Source organism: Sitophilus oryzae, unplaced genomic scaffold, assembly GCF_002938485.1.
Source record: "Sitophilus oryzae breed Bouriz unplaced genomic scaffold, Soryzae_2.0 scaffold_815_pilon_pilon, whole genome shotgun sequence".
NCBI lineage: Eukaryota > Metazoa > Arthropoda > Insecta > Coleoptera > Curculionidae > Sitophilus > Sitophilus oryzae.
This window is the reverse complement of record NW_022147434.1, coordinates 1,548,254-1,570,092: the sequence shown is the minus strand read 5'-3', so window position 1 is coordinate 1,570,092 and position 21,839 is coordinate 1,548,254. Positions and strand designations below refer to the sequence as shown.

The following is a 21,839-nucleotide window of genomic DNA, read 5'->3' as shown; positions in this document are numbered from 1 at the left end:
TACCAATTTTAAAAACTACACGAATTATTTCGGCTGATCAACAATTTTCAGCTTAATTTTCCTAGGCTATATTGACGAAAAACATAAACAATATTAATAAAAATATGCATATAGTAATTGCAAAACAATTTCCGATGCACGTGATCAACTTTGAGTGACAAGCGATGGCAACAGCGCTGCCAGATTGTGATGGATTTATGAGATGAATCTTAATTTAAAATTGACAAATAACATAATTTATTATATCATTTTTTAAAGAATTTTACGTTTTATTTTTAATTTAATAACTAATATTTTAGTGATTTATTTGATTTATTTGTTTTATATCTTATTTTACTTCTTACATATTGGCAAAAACTAGTCTGTTACGGGCGAGAATTAAGGGGCTCAGTTCATTAGGGTGAGTTGATGTATCAGGACTGTGGGCACTCACCTTTATTCCCGTTCTGGACTCGTACCTGTTGATTTTTGCTTGAACAAAACACTTGAGGATAGCGCGCGCTTGGAGGTGTACACTGTGTACTCGGCCGATCTTGTCTCTCTCCGTACTCGACTACGGCTACGTACCCACTAAGGTTTTTCGGGTAAAGGATGGGAGGAAGGGATAGAATCCAACATAGTCCATTATGAAAATTATTATAAGCGTTATTATATGGGTTATTTATTTATTGATGTACATCTTACAACGCCATAAGTGGTAATAACAAGTAAGAGGATGCTATTAATGTACAAACTAATAATCACAGAATTTAATAAAAACTAACTTTGAAAGTACATAGTATAATGTACTTATCAATCAAATTTACTTTTCTGACTGCAGTCAAAGGTAATAAAGGACTTTTATTGTCACGTTCTCGTTCAAAATAGTTAAAAAAAACAGGGAAGCTACAAGCTCTATGTTTCGACTGTTCAAATGCTCCGGCATATTTTCAACACACAAATTCAAGAAATACAATACAAAAACTAGAAAATTTAGTTCTTAAAAGAACTGTTTGTGCTTAAAAGTACAATTTTTAAAAAAATACTATAAAAATAGGCAAAAAACCAGAGTTACTCACAAAGATTTAACAACAACACGATATTATACAAAATAATGACTGACACTAGGATAATTGTCAAATAATAAAGAACAACATTGCTGAACACGGCGCAATGTGACCAATATAGCGATAATAAAATTCGGTTTAAAATAATTTTTGCACCTTTAATCTCAATAAAATATCTGTTACAATAATTTGCTCTATAAAGTAAAATGAAGAGCTGCTCGGTATCTTAAATTATACAACAATATTTAAATATTTTTGCCAAAATTTTATTTAGTCAGGTTTATAGACTCTAGTGTAAATGTCGATATGATTAATGACGTGCATCGGAAAATGTTTTGCGATTACAATATGTCCATATCTATTGACCTAGAAAAATAAAAATTCTGAGTAAATATAACTCGAAAAGTCGAAGTTGTCAAACCAAATTAAGAAAACCATAAAAATTTAAAATTTATCATTTAATTTTCAAAAATATTCTGAAGTGGGTACTAATAGCTTACTGGATACCTATGTTGACCACTCGCATCTTCAAATATCGCTCGCATCTCCGAAAAATCCATATAAAAATACACGTGATGCGTATACGCAAAGTTGCGAACGATGTCAAGAATAGGTACCCTGATCCTTTTGCCTGCTTATTAAATAAGGAATTATACAACTCTCACCTTAGAGCTTGATATAATTTTTAACATGAACATTATAGTTTTATTAAATTCATTATAGTCTTACCAACGAGTCCGGGAAGATTTCATCAATCGACATCCAAAAAATGACAGAAAATACAATTTACCTGTGAATTAATGACAGACGCAACTGTCACTGTCAAGTATCCTCTCATTGGGGGAATTTAGGGTCTGATCTTGAAGGTGTTTTGAATATTTTTGATTGAGAAATAACACATTTGACTGTTTTCTAGAAATATTTATTTAAAGTAAAATCATGATTTGCTATAATATAAAAAATAGAAAATCTGAAAATATTTGCGTAAATTAGTATTACTGGTTGTCTTTATATTAAATTAAGTAATTTTTTTCAGCTTGGATTCAAATTATAATACAAGAGCAAATCATAAAACAGATAAAGAAAATTATCACAGTTTTAGCGATAATGAATTTTGTGGTAAGTTTAAATTAAAATATTTTTTTTATCGCATACTTATCATTAATGTGTTAAAATCTCATACGTGATATATCATTATTATTTCTTTTTAGGAAATTACAGTAAAAAAGAAAAGGAAAAGTGGAGTCATACCGTAGAAATGAAGAACAACCCTTATTCGAAAGAAAATATCGAAAATAGGTTAAAGAGATCAAGCAGTGCGGCAAGTTCGCTGTAAGTATCTATTTTATAAAAAGTTATTTCCTCTGTTCTGTGGATTATCAAATTTAGTAGAATTTTTTAACTGTCAATTTCAAAGTCCCTTGATAAAAAAAAAACTTCTCCAATATCAGTCGTATCAAAGTTTATGACATGAATGGTTGTCGTCTCGCCGCACTCAGTGTTGTGTTGTTCTGGTGTTTCGTCATTTTCCTCACATAATCTGCACTAGCCGATATTTCTTAACTTAAATCTACTGAGGTCTTTATTGAAGAGACAGTCTGCTGTTAAAAACCCCAGGACAATCAGAAGACTATTTTTACTTAAATCAAGGAAAATCTTCGGTTTTTCTTTTTTGAACATTTTCCGTTTTTTTTAGTCCTGAGAAATTTCTTTGAGTGCCTTATACCTTCGGAGGAATCCCATTAGGATACTGATGGAGCCTTCCAGGTTCTTGAGTTCTCCTGTAAGTTAAATTCCACTTTGGTAGCAGAACGATTTTGCTCAAGTTAGTGCAGTGTTCGCTATTTTTTCATTACATTCCATTTCATGGTGGGCTGGCACTTAGAGTAGATGGACTTTATATTATTTGCCTAATTCTAAGCTTCTGAGCATTATTTGACCAACTGCGAATTGATGGTTACTCTGTTGACCGTTCTTAAAACTGCTTGACTATCGGATAAGATGGCTTTTTCTTGTTTCTGATAGTGCCTATCTAAGTTGTGCGCAATTTTTGATAGTGTATATTTTCTCCTGAAGCATGCTTGGGTAGATACATAGGTGCTTTATTTTTTAATTTAAAAAGAGATAATTTAGCTAAAAATTGCGATAAAACACCCTTTAACTTTAAAATTGTGCCTGTCAGTGTATTGGAGGTTTAATATGATTATAACAATACCAATTTGACGATTTTAATCTTTAATATAAAAGAATGTGCCTTGAAAAATTTGTGTAACTAAAGCTTCATTCAGAACCTCCCAATTAGTGGAATAAATTAGTGGTTTCAATTACACTTTATATTTTTAGTTTACGATCATTCCCTATGTCTAAAAAGCACAATTAAAATTAATAAAATATCCTAGCAATAGCTTGCGGTAGTCTGTTGTATCCATAGAGCAATCATAATACCTATTTAGCTTATAAAACAATAAACTTTTGATTTCTAACCAATATATTTCTTAACGGGTGATAATCAAAGGCCAAAATGACATTCCTCGCAAATTTTGAAGTATAATTAGTGGAAAAGTCAAAAGTTTGTTAACTTTTTCCACTAATTGAAAATTACTACCATAAATTATGTTCGAATGCTTACATTAATTAAAATTAGGTTTGGTTCTGAATGAAGTTTTAAGCTTCATTCAGGAACCTCGCAATTAGTGGAATAAATTAATAGTTTCAATTAGCCGTAGAAGTTTGTTCATCTAATTTTAATGTAAGCATTCAGAACGTTAAAATTAGTGGTAGACATTTTCAATTAGTAAAAAAGTTATCAAACTTTTAACTTTTCCACTAATTATACTTCAAAATTTGCGAGAAATGTCATTTTGGCCTTTGATTATATTCCGTCAAGAGAAACTGTGGTTAGAATAGTTGATTGTTTGCTAAATATTAGGCTTTCTCTATGGATACAACGGACTACCGCAAGCTGTTGCTAGGATATTTTATTAATTTTAATTGTGTTTTTTAACCATTGTGAATGATAGTAAATTAAAAGTATAAAGTGTAATTGAAACCACTAATTTATTCTAATTGCGAGGCTCTGAATGAAGCTTAAAACGGTTAGACATTGAATTTAGCCTCTCAAATTAAATATATTAAATAAATATCAGATTAAATAAATATAGAAATGCAGTCATCTGTGAACCAATCCATTATTTTACTTGTACAAGATTTCAAGCAAGTCCCTTTATTATATATATTTTCATACACTAACTAGAGTTTATTCAACAAGATGCGCCAAATGTTAACAAATACATGAGACATACACGTGAGTAGTAATTATTACAGTAATATTCCAGTAAATTACTTTTACTGTACTATTACTTTCCGCGTGCATACTTCATGTATTTATTTGCTTTTGATCTGCCTGTGCATCTTGATGTTGAATCTCTAAACGTTTTTCGAAATTTAAGCAATTGTTTTCTTTTAATCGCATGATAACTTTTTTATTTTTTTTAGATAAAAAACGAGATGTGGTATGTTAGTATGTGACATAATTAGGATTGATTTACTTATTTTTTGTCACTTCCTGTTTCACCGGAACTGACTACAACTTTTGATTTTTAAATGGCACCCTCGGTATTTTTTTACTTTATTCGATAGAAAATGACACACTGCTGACTGACATACCATATGTCAACTTTTGACATTTTCGCTTAAAAAGTCGTACTTTTTCAATCAAGTCGTACTTTTTCAATCAAGTCGTACTTTTTCAATCAAGTCGTAAATTGCAATACAGGGTGAGTCTTAAATAAGTGCAAATAGTTTCAGTATATTTCGACCCCTGGAACACGTCTATGAGGTTTTTTTCGCTAAAAAAGAAGTTGAAAATCGTGCATTTTCTTTTAATTTTCCCTGTATATTTTTCGAAAACTTTTTAGAACTGCTTGTTCACCGCAAATTTTCCCACTGTATAATTTCTTAATCTCTGATATTACCATAGTTATGGCTTTACTCTATATGGTTACGGTAATAAAAGGGATGGAAATACATAATACAGATAAAAATCTGGTGGCTCTCAAAATTTTTTCAAAAAAAAAATCAATTTTTTTTTAATTTTCAAACTTAAATAACTCGGTTATTTTGGGCTAATATTAAAAATGGTAAAGAGAAATTATGTTCCTTTTATCGAGATCTACCAGCCCTGAAAATATTTGCACATATTTAAGACTCACGCTGTATAGGGTGCTATGGCTGTGTTAAAAACACATTGGGCATCAATCATTTCCGATGAAACAGGAAGCCACCGAAATCAACTGAATACGTCAATCAATCCTGATTTATGTTATATACTAACGTAACCAAATATCGTATTTTTATCTGAAAAAATAAACAAGTTGTAGGGGTGAGCCACTTTTGGTGATGCACACACCCGGTATACCAGTAGGAACGAAATTTAAAACTACTTTAATCATGTTTATATTATTATACCGACTAATTACTTGCGTTTAAAGTTTAAACGCATACGATCCTTAAATTGAATGGTTATTTATAAGAGTACAATTGAAAAATGCAATAGAACTCGTAATATTTATTTTTATTGTATTAATTCCTGTAAATCTATGAGTATTTATTTGTTCATATTATATATTTAAAAAGTAACAATATATTTGTTTGATAAGATAAAACGATAATCATTCATTTTCAAAGTCTTAAATCGCATTTAAAAATTCATGTTTGTAGTATTTCATAATATATATTGTAGTAGAAATATAGTGATATTATGTTTGTGTCAAGTTATAATGGCCTCTAAAATATATAAATTTCTGTATCCAGAGAATGAAGAATATAGTCATGATGAGTAAGATTTCATAGATATCTTTCAATGTAGTTTTTAATTTTCCTATATACCGGGTGAGGATGAAATCACAAATCGAAATTTTGTGATTGAATTTGGAATTTACTCACGCCAAACCGCCTATGAGGTGAACATTTTTTATTGGTTTTATTACATTTAAGGTTCATTGCTTTGAAAAAATAAATAGTTTGTTGAAAAATAAATTAACTTGTGTATGCTGGCTAGTAAAAAATACAACATACAGTGTTTTGCAATAGTGCGCCGGACATACATAGCTCCTATAACCTATAAGAAAAATATAGGTATTTCGTACAAACTTACACTGTGTACAGACTGCCGTTTTCCATTTATTACGATAGTGTGGACATGCCTTAAAAACAGCCCTACACGCAATGATTTGATATACCTATACGCTAAATCGCAGAGTTCATATCTTAAGACCAAATCGAGAACAATCTTTTCGCACTACATGTTCAGATTTTATAAAAGATAATTTCGCCAGTCTAGTACAGTTTCTGCCAAATCTGTGGTATGTGCAGTTAAAAATATTCAGCATGTTGAAAGATCACAGATCTCATCTCTTTGATGAGACGAAGAAGAGCAATTGAAAGATAATCTAATAGAAGCCTTATATCACAGAATATCTAGCTACAGCTAGATATTCTGTGTTTATTTGTATAAATAAGGATCGAAGCCACCAGTAGACGCTGAGATTTAGACTGATTCGAAGGACTGCAGAGCTTAAATCTCTCAGATATCGTGTAGGGCCCTTTTTACGATCATAATTTTTAGCTATTGGTATAGTGTTACTTCGTCTGTTTTGATTATATCGTATATATGTAGAAATATCAGTCGCGTAAGAGCTATATTTTAGCATTTTCTTATTGTGTTGTGAGATTTAAAGATTCGTTGATAAGTCAAACTCAAATCTAATCAGTATAATACTTTAATCCCAATCTCAACCAAGTCAGGATATTTGATTTGAAGAAGCTTAGGTTTTGTCGTAACATTTTTTCTGTATTAAGTTCTATTATATCATAGCTTTTTGGTTTTTATATTTAATAGTAGGTGAGTTGTCAGTTCAATTTTTAGGAATTAATTCTGCTCTTTTTTATTTAATCTATTTTTTTCATTATTTGTCATACTTCATTTACCCCTATATTCTTCTTTCATTTACGTACATGTCTAGGTTTTCCATTGTTGCTCTATTTTATGATGTTTTAATGGAAAAATATGAGACAAAAATAATTAAGTGGGTATGATATTCATAAAAATTTATTGTTGAAAGAGCCATATGCAAATTAAGATACCGAATATCTGCGAAAGCTTTAAAAATATCGAAATACTTTACCTACAGAAGTTGTCCATTTTTTGGTTTTGCTTCTAACAGAAAAATAATATACAGGGTGTTTTAAATTAAAAATACATAATATACAAGGTGTTTGGTTTGTTTTTTGGTTGCAGTAATGAGAAAAGTATTTCATATTTTAACAAAGACATTTTTGAGCACTTTGTACAGTTTTCGAGTAGAATATTTGTAATATTATAAGAAAAGACCAAGTGTAGTAAATACGGATCGTTATATTCATTTCAAGATGTCAAATGTTATTTATAATTATTTTCTTAAGAAATGTGAATATAATTTTTTTATTCATTATTTATATTTCTGGAATTATAAAAAAAAATAATTAATAATGTAGAATTATGTAAGATAATCAGGAAGGAGCAGAAAACTGCAGTATTATACAGGGTGTTCCATTTAGAACATTAACTTTCACCCACTATGTTTTTTAGTTGTTTATAACTATATTCAATTTTTGATAAGTTTTTTGTCAATATTTTGAAAATGAGAGTGAGATTGTTTAGAGATTGACCTCGCCAAAATTATCATCGATGGACATTCCCCAGCTGTCCCTGGCGCCAATTTTTTGGATTTTTTAGAATTTTGTAATTGATACATGAATAAATAAATGTATTTTGTTTCAAATATCACGGTCAATACAAGGCAAAACACAATAAATTGGATTAAGGAATTATATGCTTAATAGAAGCATATTGCATATTTTGTATTAAAAAACAATGTGGAAATTAAAAATAAAATTTTTATGTTGCCTGTTCAATACTACCTTCTTATATTTATCTTATCAGCAATACAAAACTTTGTTATCTACAGGTATTATTATATCGTATTTGCTTAAAGATATAATATGTAAATCAATCAAAATGATTTTTAGAGAAAACAATCCTTGGATGATATTTATCGAAGAAATTACCTCGAAATTTTTTATCAAACGATTGAAAAATAATCTTAAGATCTAATTTCTACCATTTTGTTTTCAAAGTTTATTTATTATGTTATTTTCAAATTTACTCATTTTTTTATTATTTAAAATACACACACTTCAATCTGTTGAGATGAAATGTCACGCATCCATCAAAGGTATATCCCGATCACCATGACAACCGTTTACTTTGTTACTCGGCGCGGCCTACTACTAAGTGGATATTTTAAGAAAAATTTGAAATGTTGAGGTTAAAAGTGAAAATAAATATAGAGTGTTATATATTTTCGAGAAGCCCATGCCAAGCTGAATGAGAAAATTTAAAAATATACGGGGCGTTCTATTTAAAAAAACATAAGTATAGTTAATATCTCAAAAAATATTTTTTTCGAAAAAAGTCTGACTACGCCACTGCATTCTACACAGAAAAGTGCCTTTAGAATGTATAATCCATTTTCCCTTGGTTGCTGAAATAAACAAACTATCGAACATCTTCAAAAAGTACAAAATTTGAGAATCCCCTGTATCTTCGAAACCGATCAACATAGCCACGATCCGTTTGCACCATTGTAATTTTTTCAAAAAAAGAACCCGAGACTGCAGTATCAAAATTTGAATATTTCTCACGGTTTTCTAGATACACTATAGGAAACAACTAAAATGGTCCACCCTGTACAGCTAGTTTAAGATACACGCTATATCAATGTATTGTGGGCCTATGCAAAATGTACAATGCCTTTTGTACCATTTAGGACCAAATGTATGACTATTGTTTACAGTCCCGCAATTTTGTGGATCCGCGGGATCGATTGCTTTAATCCCGCGGGTTTGCGGGTTTGAGATTTTTGTGCTCGATTGCATTCTCTAGTCATAACCAAGATACGAAGACGATCGAAAAATGCAACATTTTCAAATTTGCCTTGTATTTCAGGAACTAAGAGTGCTAGGACAAATTATGGGTGTAGCTTCTTTAGTTACATAAACAGTAGTGTGAAAGCTGCCTCTTTATACTTCTCTTTATAAATACGTATTATAATAAGTATATCTCTTTATAATACGTATTATTATACGCATTAAAATACTTAATTATTTAATATTATATTAATAATATTTACTATGTTTGCAGGTACGATTCCAAGTATTGTGCGAAATTATCCAGAATGCCGTCTGGCGGGGGCGATACAGTCTCAAGGGTAAGTTTAGAAAACTCAATAAACCACTTGGAAGGACTCACGACTTACTCTAGCTTACCGAGACGGCTATTTTCACCACCAAATTCCAGTAGGAATTTTGTACAAAATCCTTTACTCTATTTTCCCGAAAGTAACAGTAATGATGACTTGTGATTGTTAAATATTCTCTGTGACAATTGAAGCGTTGTTTTTAGAAAAATAACCCTTGACAAAAGTTTTGTCTGTTTTTAACATTGTTGAGTAATTTAAAGCGAGTTGAGTAATTTAAAGAGTAAATTTTCCTTGGCTAGACTATAGTATATTGTTTTATTATAGGAGTAAAAATGACACTTTTTGTGGCGAGGTTGTACGTTTAACAGTCAAGGCACAAAAAGTCATTTTTATTCCGAATAGAACATGACATGCTATTTTTTTCAAACCCCACAAATAATTTTTTAAACAATTTCAAACGTTCCAAATAATATAAAAAGACTTAAAAATCATACCTTGTATGTAATTATAATTGAGAAACTACGTTACGTTCGTTGAATATGACACTTTAAATCAGTTTAATAATATATTTTCGTACTTTTATGCTTAGGCGTAATAGTGCTTTACTTTTATGCCTAAGCGTAAAAATAACTTTTATATTGTCAATCACGTCGCAAAAATTAATACTTTAGTGACGTTAGAAAAAAAATATATTAACAAAACTGACTATTCTTGGTCTTTTCTACATTATTGTTAAACATAGGTTAACTTTTCAGAAAAAAATCTTATGTCAAGTTCTTGTATCACTTTAAACTTATATTATAGTGAATTTTGTCAGGGGTTATTTTTGCTATACTTAAACGCTTCAAATATTTCTAAGTCCTTTTAATTGTGCCAGTTTGTATTTGTTGTTTTGGTGACCTGACTATATTTTATTGTTGTGCATTTAGAGCAATTAAACAGTAGTATAACAAAATAGACATAAACCTTACTTTTAATAGAATGAACTCTAAAAATCGACCATGAATAAGACTAGGTGTTTCTTATTGAGTATTGTTGATATTGTACAAATAAAAAAATATGAGAATAGAACCATGCGTTTTTATTTTTGACTACAGGGCGAAAATTTGAAAAGTAATAATTGGGAATATCTCTTTGACAAAAAATACTTTCATAAATATATCTTTTTTAGAGTAATCAAGTTAACTTTTTTTAACTAAGTATTACGAATTTTTGAAAACTTATAAATCTAGTAATTTTGATGTTATCTTGCACAAAAAATGCCATAAAGGTCTCAAATCACATATCGATAAAATCAATGTTCTTATTCCAATCCGACCGACTTATAGTTGAAATCATCTTGATTTTTTTTTTCTAAAAGATATTATTTCTGATTACTATCTTCAAATGATCATTCTGTATGTATAATATGTGTAAATCTTAGCTATTTTTTACCCATTGGTGAAAGGACAATACTAACAATACTCAAATTATTATAATCATTCGCTAGCTTTTATACAATTTAATTTTATGTGGGGTGCTATTTTATTCTGTAAATTATTTCTGATCATTTTTTATTTAGCTTTCTGCATTTGTATTGTGTCATACCATACATCTCTACATGTAACATATATTTCACAAATTTCATATAACATGTACTTTTTCAGCTTAGTATCATTTTCTGGTAGAGTGCAGTTTTAATAAATGTTATATGACTGCGATTATAAGGTGTTACTGAATAAGTGACCCATATTTCACAGGTTATTCAAGTTTTTTTAATGTAAAAAGTTTATATTGTGTCCTAAAATACTTTGCGTTCGAGATACAGGTTGTCAAAATTTTAAAAAAAAATTTTTCGGGGCTAATCCAGGCATTTTTGTGAAATTTGGTTATCGAAACTAAAAGAATTTCGGACTTTCATTGTCGTTCTTTATTTTGATTAAACAACGTTTCGGTTAAGGCAAAGGTTTTGGTGGCGCATCGAAAGAGTTTTCATTGAAATTGGACTGGATCGAAGTAGATTTTTGTGATATAAATGTAGATGAAACGTATTTTGGCGAAGGGGAACCTACTTGATTTTCTAATGGTCTAATTTTCTAAATGTCTAGGCTTGGCAATAGATTTAGAACTATCTACTTCTACATCATGTTTATGTGATAAAGACAGATGGTTATTTGCTGTTGCGCTGTTTCCATTTTCAGCAGCTATCGTCTTATACGAAATTCTAAAGGGCACTGGTTTTATAGGTATATGAAGGCTTGTGTCTTTAGTTTCTTTGATGACTTCTGAACGCGTCACATCATAACGTTGACGTAATCTGAATCGGAGGTTATTTCAGAACTATGAAAGCTAAAATTCGGAACTTGAGAATTATATTGTAATATCGACTTCCATTGTCTGTATTTATTTTGACTAACAGAACGTTTCGCTCAGAAGGATCACTGCCCGTTGTCAAGTATAAACTAACAAAATTCTTTTAGTTTCAATACATAGTATAAGAAAACATGGTAGGCCTATGTGCATGTATAGCTCCATCTCTCTCGCACGAATGACGTCAGATGTGAATCAAAATTTGAAATCGCCATATGTTAAAGCACAGCTTTTCATAACAATTTTGAGTTAAATTCGAGATTTTGTTGCCTATAATTTTTTTTTAAATAATTTATGCATCAATTTTATTAATATTTCTTATCTTTACTTCTATGTCTTGAATACACAAAACTACACCAATAAAGTCTAATATATTTTTATTTATTTATTACTGAATTAATATATATGCTTATCGTCAAATCTCTCTTCGGACATTATTAACGGGAATAAAGATGCTATAATTCCCTCTGCCTTTTATAGGTAACAACCAAGTAATACAAGAGATTTTGAGTAATAATATCAAATGAAAATGGACACTCGAACTACTAATAATTTATTTACATCATTAATGTCACACATTATTATAAATTTACAAGAGAACACACACACAGTTTTGAGAAATAATGTAAAATGAAAGTGGATTAATACTCATCTAATTACTCTAATAATATAATTTATTTACATCATTATGTGACATATAATAAATTTACAAGGGAACAGTTTCATCGACATCCCCCAACACACATTTTCATATTTTTGGAGAGTATCCTTCATTACCCTAACTTGTTTTTGTAGCTCTTCATTTTGCTCCTCTAACATTTTAATTTTATCTTTATACTGATCAAGTCCATTTGACAATTTGACCTAATTTTTTTTATAAAACTGCTTTAAATATACAAAGTTAAACTTACTCAGGATTATTAATTCTGGTGGGGGTTTTCACAGTAAGACTAGTCTCTATTGCTTTGGTTAATTCAGCCATCATGGGTCTATTATTACCAGAGATGCTTGGTTTTCTTCGTTAGTTCAAGATTGCAAAAAGGTTCTTCATATGAAGTTGAAGGTTGAGTCTCAAATGACTCCTTTAATATCTCCGTAACTTACTGTGTTTTATGTTGTCTTCTTTTAGCAATTTGACCAGATCTTCGTACTAAAAAAATCGTACTAAATATTAGAAACTGAATTACGGAAAATACTAACAAAACTCACTATATAAAAACAGGCAAATTACCATAAAATCACAAAAAAAAACAGGTAAAAACCATTAGATCAAATGCAGCTGTCATGGATTTGATTCGAATGTGACGTCATGCGCAGAAATGAACCAATTTGAAACGACAAATGAACATACCATGGTCTATGTATCTTGGTTTCAATACTGAATCATTGTCTACCAAGTTCACGTTTTTTAATTATTTAGGGACATTTTTAGTTTAGATGATTTTTTTCAAATCTTCAGCAGTGACGTTCGTACGGGGTATTGATTGAATATTTTTGAAAAAAAAGGTGGTACGAAACGATTTTTCTTAAAAAGAAATTATTTTTAGAATGCCCATTCATTTTAGAACAAATCATGTCTCTTGGCTTTTTGTCAGGCGCACGGTTTTTGCGTAAACAATTAAAACAATTTTAAAGCATGGCGAAATTGTCAAAATATGACATGGTGTTTTGTACGTAATATGAAACCGGACTCAGACGACTCGTGTACTTGACAAACATTTGTTATTGGCATACAGGGTCAGCCGATAGTTCATAAGGCATCTGCAGCTCCTATAATAAACAACTTCGAAATTTTGTATGCAAGTGCAAACCTAAAGTATGTATTAGGATGTATTTTAGGAAAATATTTTAACTTCTACAGGGTGGCTGAAAAATTTGTGAATGGATTGGGATGATTTTTTTAGTGGAACTGTATATTATTGCATTTTGGCTTCCTTTCTGATCGCTTTACATAATTCTAAGATATTATTAAATGTATTGTGATAGTTTCAGAGATATTAATAAATAAATAAAAACATATTTTTTTAAGCTTTTTTTTAATATTTTTTTAAACATATATGAATTGTTCTGAAATGAAAACTATACATTACATACTTTATCGCCGGACCCTGTATGCCAATAACAAATGTTTGTCAAGTACACTAGTCGTCAGAGCCCGACTTGAAATAGGCTTTCGTCTCTTTTTGTTATATTTTTTTTTATATATTTATACCAGTTTTTTTATATATTTATACCAGAAAGATGTTTTTCATCGAAAAATATTTCTTAATGGTGAAAAGACGTGTACCAAATTTCTCAAAAAAACATCCGGAGTGGCTCCGAAACAAAATATTTATTTCCTAAAACTTTGACACCCTGTATCTCGAAAACGAAGAATTTTAGAATACGTGTTTATATGAACTTTTTACCTTAACAATACCTGAAAAAACACCCTGTAAAATATCGGACACTTATTGTACAATGTTATTAGTATTTACATAAACTACAGTAATTAATGTACGACCTTTAATGATATCAATTAATTGTTACTTGTTATATATGATCTGACAGGACGAAAAAATATCTGATAAATTATTTTATCTAGTACTGCAATCCTTTTTATCTTTACGGCTTTATTCTTTAGTGCTTATATGTCTAATAACACCGATAAAATTTATTTTTAATCGACCATTTGCAACATTAGATAAAAAACCTTTCATGATTTTAGTGGTTTTACGTTATTTTGAATAAGGTAAGAATATATATTTGCACATTTGTTTTCTTCAAAAAAAAACATTTATTTACCCTTCTGTACATGTACCATATAATTACTGTAAGATACATATATACCGAGTAATCACTACAGCTACATGTTAAGTTATTTTGTAAAACAAAATAACTTGCATATATATGATATATTACAGAAAAATTCCAATTTCATTAGAATTAAATACTTATTTGGTATTTTGCAAAAATATTACCAACTGGTATTTTGAAAAATAATACCTACTCATGATATATCGATGATAAGACGAATTTCAGCTATATGTAAATATGAACAAAAACATACAAGGTGCCAATTGGTTGTGTATAATGACCACAAAAATGTGTATTTTGACTTTAAGTTTCAACTTTATTGGAAAAAAGGCAATAGAATGGTGGTTTGTGCAACGATTTTATTGAAAAACGTTTTTATTTTAACTATTGGCAGTCATCTTTTATAACGTTAATTATCTAAAAATATTTAAAACATGACTAATATTACAATAAAACTGTCAGATAAGAAAAGGTTTAAATCTAAAGATGGATATCGTCACAGTTTTAAATGTTTGTTTCTACTTATAAACTTTAGATAATATGGATGGTATAATAGATTAAATATAATATAAAATAAAAAAAAGTAATTATATAAAATAATTAACTATTGAGAAAACTGTCGGTATCTTTAATCATCCCCTTAATACATCCATTATTTAACTATTAGACATTTAATTAATATATAATTTGAAGTTGATTTTAATTATCTATTATGATTTTTAGTATAAATCGTTGTTTACAGATTTCGTACAACATAAATAACAATAAATTAACAATGCCTAACGCAACGTTTCATCCCATTTCATCTAACCTGTAACTAATACGCTAACCCTCTACAGATTGCTGAAAATTGGCCTCCATCAGGACCTACAAGGGACAAATCGCTTAGTCCACAAAGTACGGAGCCTCCAGCGCTTCCAACTACACCACCACCAAAAGGCCTTATCGGAAAATTAACAGAAACGTTCAGTAGTGACGCACCAGCTCTTCCTGATAGTCCACCACCAAAAACAGTTCCACCGGCACTGCCTAATAGTGCTCCACCAAAAATTCCGATACAATCGACATCGGAATTATCAGAACCTGTTCTTCCAGAAATTCCAAAATCCGCACCACCTCTTGAACTTATAGGATCAATAACAACTGAGCAGTTTATCTATACTGAACACTTGGATAGAGCAGTACCGGCAGTTGTTATACCCGAGGACGACATGCCACATTTAACAGTAGATCAATATGGTTCGCCGATAGTACTACATGAGTCTGAAGTTCCGAATTTTAGCTTACATAGTTCTGAAATAACCTCCGATTCAGATTTGAGCTACGTCAACTCTTATGATGTGACGCATTCACAGGTCATCAAAGAAACCAAAGACAAAAGTCTTCATATACCTATAAAACCAGTACCCTTTGGTATTTCGTATAAGACGATAGCTGATGAGAATGGGAATAATGCAACAGCAAATAACAATGTGTCGTTATCAAATAGTCATGATATAAAAGCAGATATTTCTAAACCTATTGCCAAGCCCAGAAATTTAGCAAAGAATCATGCACCATTAGAAAATGGAGTAGGTTCTACTACACCAAAATACGTTTCATCTACGTTTATATCACAAAGATCTACTTCGATCCAGGCCAATTTCAACGAAGATTCCTTCGATACGCCACCAAAACATTTACATCAAAAAAAGGATAACACTCTTATCTCAAAAATATACAAGGATCCTAAAGTCAGACTATTCCGATTGAGAAGCAGGGAGGATTTAGATAATGAAGACTCGCCGCATCATACAAGGTCAAGTTATCATCAAAACAAGACTAATACAAACCAGTTAAGTAGAGAGAGGAACTACGAAAGCTCCGATGATGGATTGTATTCTGAATATGATTCTGGCAAAACAGGGAAGATGTCGTTCTTCAGTTCAGAAGAAGACTTACTGTCGATAGATTCCGAGGGAAGCGTTAAACATAACCACGTCATTTCCACTATTAACGAGAATGTCGCTACCCACGTCGGAGACGGAGATGAAGCGTTTTGGTTGAAGCAAACCAGCAGCACTCCTAAGTCAGAATCGACCAGAAGGTTTATATACGGGTCTCAGGAAGACCTTTTGAGTATTGATGAAGCGGAACATCTTCCTAAAAGAAAAGATAACACAATAATCACGAAAATATACAAGGATCCGCGAGTTTTGAATTTTGCTTTAACAACTCACGGGGAAAACATGCCCAATTTGGAAGTAACTACACCAGTAACGCCAAGACCAAAGAGCATGAATCTGTCCAGTCCCGATGATGATCATTTCTTTTCTCCAGCGACCCCAACGTTAAAGAGAACTCCAGTAAACAAAAGAAGACTGTATCAGTCGTACGATGATCTGTCGTCTGCCGATATTAGTTTGAGGAGTGAGATGTTAAGTAAACACGAAACGGATAGTTTGTCCGATAAAATGAAGGAGAGTTATAATGGCGATGATCTGGAGGTGGATGAAATTGAAAGGAAACATTTGGTTAGGAATGCTTTGGGGAAGTTTTCGAAATCGGAAGCAAACTTTAACAGTTCCTTCGTAAGAGCGACATCGCAGGATGAAGAAATAAGGGTTTCAGTGAGAGATCTCCGGAAGAAGTTCGAAAATAACGATGTAAGTACTTGACTTGTTGTAAATTATACCATACGATCGAAAAAAAAACGGCTGGGGAAAGACAATCGATGATAATTTTGGCGAGGTTAAGCCCTAGACACAACCCTAGATGTGATTTGCTTGGGTTGTAGCCTTCTTTGGTTTTTAATGGCGCTTACTGTCAGGTTTTATATCGAGTAAGAAATATTTTTAAACGTAGTTTAAAACTCGAAAAGAAGTATTTTTTTGGAAATAGATTTGTGTGTCTGAAAACGTTTTATCCTTTATTAACCTTTCTATAATTAGTGTTAATATTTGACAAGTTTTATGTCAATTTTTGGTAAATGACGTCCAGAGATTGACCTCGCTAAAGTTATCATTCGTTTTTTTTCGATCATACGGTACTATGAGTGTTAACAATATTTTTTTTTATTCTATAATTTTTCATTACAGGGCGTCACACTATTCCGTGGATTTTTCCTACGTATTTTTGGAATTAAAATAAGCTGGATATAATTTAGCTCTATACCAAAGTGCACATCAAGGCACAAGAATTAGTAAATACCAGAGTGACCATTTTACGAAAAAAATACTTGTGAATTAACAACATTTAACAACATTGCAAACTATATCTACTAGAATTTATGTATGGGTAGTTTTTACACATCTGTTTTATTGTGTAAGTCAAATGTTAAAACGCGTATTAAAATATGGGCTCTCCAAATCCAATTCAAATCGGAATTTCGGTTCTTAAATATCTTAAAAATACTTTTTTTCTAAATTTGATGTCATTTAACGGACAAACCAAGGGTACTTTTTTATAAAGGTAAATTGTATCCAACTAACATCTTTTTATTCCCAAAATAAGTATTAATTGAATATTAGAGAACCCTGTATATCATTTAATTAGTATAGGTAGTTTACAAATTTTATTTAAAAATATATAATATACTTACAGCATTTTTATATCTCATTTTAAAAACAATATTTTAGAAATCAATAAAAAATGGACTGAATATAAGAGTTGGGTTATTATAGAAAAAAACATAGATGACAAAGGTAGCTTTAATTTCAAATTGCTCAAATCTGCATATTTTTTTCTGATACTTATACCGGGTGTGTCTCAAAAGTGGCTCACCCCTATAACTTTTTTATTTTTCGAGTTAAAAAAACGAGATTTGGTATGTTAGTATAATGACATAAATTAGGATTGATTGACGTATTCAATTGTTTTCGGTCACTTCCTGTTTTACCGGAAATTACTACAACTTTTGATTTTTAAATGGCATCCTCTGTATTTTTTTACTTTATTCGATAGAAATTTGTTGTTTTTTTGTGTTGTGTCATTGTTAATTTAAGTTTTACTATAATTTCCTTCTAGATTTACTACCTTTAAACAACTATCAGTAGTAGAATAAATAATAAATATCATAAAATTAGCTCAGTAAAGACTGACAAATCCACAAAATCTCAAATCAAATTCAAATGTGTCAAATAAATCGTCAAACGGAACTGTCAAGGATCTCCACCCTAGGGTCCTTTGTTCGTCTACCTTGCATGGATACATGGATATAGTCTATCCAACGACAAAATCCTTGACAGTGATAGTTGTCTCTGTCATTATAATTTCAAAGTAGTTTATTTTATTTTAGAAAGAAATAAGTTGGTAGAATTGGAACGAATAGCAGACTGGCAGAAAATTAATTTAAAATTTAAGTGACAAGTGATTGATTACTTCAAAATATTGTGAAAAAAACTGTATAAAACGGAAACAATCTCATCGAGTTATTTTATTAAAAAAACAGTGCCTTTTGACATTATCTTTCTGGCCGTATTAAAATTTATTATTTGCCTATCGTGTGATTTTACAGATACTCTAGTTTTTGGTACAATATAGGTACGAGATGGTATACAAACTTTATTTGTGGCTAATACAACTTTCTGGCAAACTGTGTATCTGGCGATCTCTGGGCAGCGAATATTAACTGTAAACTATGGTCAACACTTAATTTTCCTTCGAGTTTTCCTCCACTTAATTTTAAAAAACACAAAATACACTTAATAACACAGTCCAAAATGCAAAATGCAAAAAATGTTTCGTTTCTATTTGATATAATTTGACACAAAATTATAACCTATAATTTGGCAAGAGTTTGACAACTCTCAAAAATTTTAAGGCGAGTTCACATGCATCGGTGTCCGTGTGTCGTTCATCGTTCCGTCAAACCAATAATAATTGAAATACGATCTGTCATTTTTTAAATAAACCAATAAAACAGGTGAAAAACAACAAGAGACGACGCATGACGGATTTATAAATAAACCCATCCATAGCTAACTTAAAAAATATTAGAAACTTTTTTTAGTGAAATAAATGGATTGGTATGGACGTCATCTGCTTTTTTTCTGTCCTCGTCTGTCAAAATCTTACCTGAAAAAAAAACAGAGTACCTATAGCATTTACTCCTTTATATATTAATCCTTTTATTTAAAGGTTGCCACTTAGTTTGAAAAGTAGTAGCATCATTGATATTTTAAAGAATACCCAGTATATTTGTTATACCAAAGAATATTATAGTTTTAAGAACTCTCGTGTGGAAGCTTTAGTGATTTGTCATACGGTGGCGCTTTTGAACATAATCGAAGCCTGAAAATGCTAATATTTTAAATTTTGAGGCCTACGCGCGGCGATATTTCGTACGGTGTTGCCAAACATATTTTATTTCTCGATATTTAAAGAAATATGTATTGATTATATATTTCGTATATTCGATAGTACATGAGGCATCCTAAGGCTATGAAAAAAAACGTAGCTATGAAAATAAAATTTTAGATTTTTAATTTTTTTGTACCTTCTAATAAAATTTACTTCTATTCCAATAAAAAATTAACTAGTATGATTATGTGTTATCTGTGCTAGTATTAGGAAACTGGAGTAAATACGGAGAATATTAATTCGTTCTCTAAGATGAGCACTACTAAGTAATTTTTTAAAATTCGACCCATAAGGGGGTGTAATTAGATAAAGAGATGTAATTATACAAAAAAAAATCTGTACCTACTAGGAGTATGAACTTTTGCACAGATGTGGCGCATTTGAACATTGATAAGCGATTTTTGGAAATGTATAGCCTAAGGGTAGTGAAACTGGGGGGTGAAATTTTGTACAAAAAGTGTTAGTTCTAGGAGTATGACATTTTGTACAGAGTTTCCTTAAGTGACGAGTACCTAGAAGCTAATTTTTGACATTCATCCCTTAGAAATAAGGGATGAAAATTTGTACAAAAGGTTAAAATCGGTTTTAGAAGTATGAATTTTGCAGACGTTCCTTATGTAACGTAATTTAGCAATAAGAAGCAATTTTTGGAAATTCGCCCTCTAAGGGTGTGAAATGAGGGGTTGAACGTTCTGGAACAATAAATTCTGTTCAAGGAATATGAGAATTTGCATAGAGGTTCCTTATGTAGCGTAATTGAATAATTAGAGTGATTTTTGGAATTCATTCCTTAAGGGGATAAAACTAGGGGTGAAAATTTGTATAATTTTTTTATGCAAAATCCGTTCTAGGACTAGGAGTATGAAATTCTGTTCAGAGGTCCCTTAAATGATGAAAGTGAGTACCTAGAAGCGAATTTTAGGCATGCATCCCCTAAAAAATAAGGGATGAAAATTTGTACAAAATTTGTTAAAATCGGTTTTAGAAGTATGAATTTTGCAGACGTTCCTTATGTAACGTAATTTAGCACTAAGAAGCAATTTTTGGAAATTCGCCCTCTAAGGGTGTGAAATGAGGGGTTGAACGTTCTGGAACAATAAATTCTGTTCAAGGAATATGAAAATTTGCACAGAGGTTCCTTATGTAGCGTAATTGAATAATTAGAGTGATTTTTCGAATTCATTCCTTAAGGGGGTAAAACTAGGGGTGAAAATTTGTATAATTTTTTATGTAAAATCCGTTCTAGGACTAGGAGTATGAAATTCTGTTCAGAGGTCCCTTAAATGATGAAAGTGAGTACCTAGAAGCGAATTTTAGGCATGCATCCCCTGAAAATAAGGGATGAAAATTTGTACAAAATTTGTTGAAATCGGTTGTAGAAGTATGAATTTTGCAGACGTTCCTTATGTAACGTAATTTAGCACTAAGAAGCAATTTTGGAAATTCGCCCTCTAAGGGTGTGAAATGAAGGGTTGAACGTTCTGGAACAATAAATTCTGTTCAAGGAATATGATGATGATTATATATGATGATTTGCACAGAGGTTTATTATGTAGCGTAATTGAATAATTAGAGCGATTTTTGGAATTCATTCCTTAAGGGGGTAAAACTAAGGGTAAAAATTTGTATAATTTTTATGTAAAATCCGTTCTAGGACTAGGAGTATGCAATTTTGTACAGAGGTCCCTTAAGTGATGAAAGTGTGTACCCATAAGAAAATTTTGGACATGCACCCCCTAAAAAATAAGCACTCCCTATAAAACAATTAAAATAAAAAATTTGTCTAAAAAATAAAAAAAAAAAAGTTGGGGTGAGCCACTCTTTTCACTTAGGGGTATAAAAAATAGATAACAACCTAGGAATAGGTTGTGACCAAACCAAACCAAACCAGACCTACTGAATATACATATAAAATTTTATCAAAATCGGTCTAGCCGTTTCGGAGATGGTAACAAAAAATTTAAAAAAAACAACCCCTATTAAAATATAGGGGATGATGGTGGAACGG

The 21,839-nt window shown here is 30.8% G+C and overlaps 1 protein-coding gene across 3 annotated transcripts in view; it reads left to right on the top strand.

The window, feature by feature from the left end:
- Positions 1-21,839, top strand: part of LOC115889511 — a 149,955-nt gene that overhangs the window by 119,781 nt on the left and 8,335 nt on the right. For all 3 annotated transcript variants that reach the window (XM_030909530.1, XM_030909531.1, XM_030909532.1), the window contains 4 exons: positions 2,083-2,165; positions 2,258-2,378; positions 9,289-9,355; positions 15,331-17,136. In XM_030909530.1, coding sequence (XP_030765390.1) covers positions 2,083-2,165; positions 2,258-2,378; positions 9,289-9,355; positions 15,331-17,136 — 2,077 coding nt within the window. The remainder of the gene's footprint in view (positions 1-2,082; positions 2,166-2,257; positions 2,379-9,288; positions 9,356-15,330; positions 17,137-21,839) is intronic.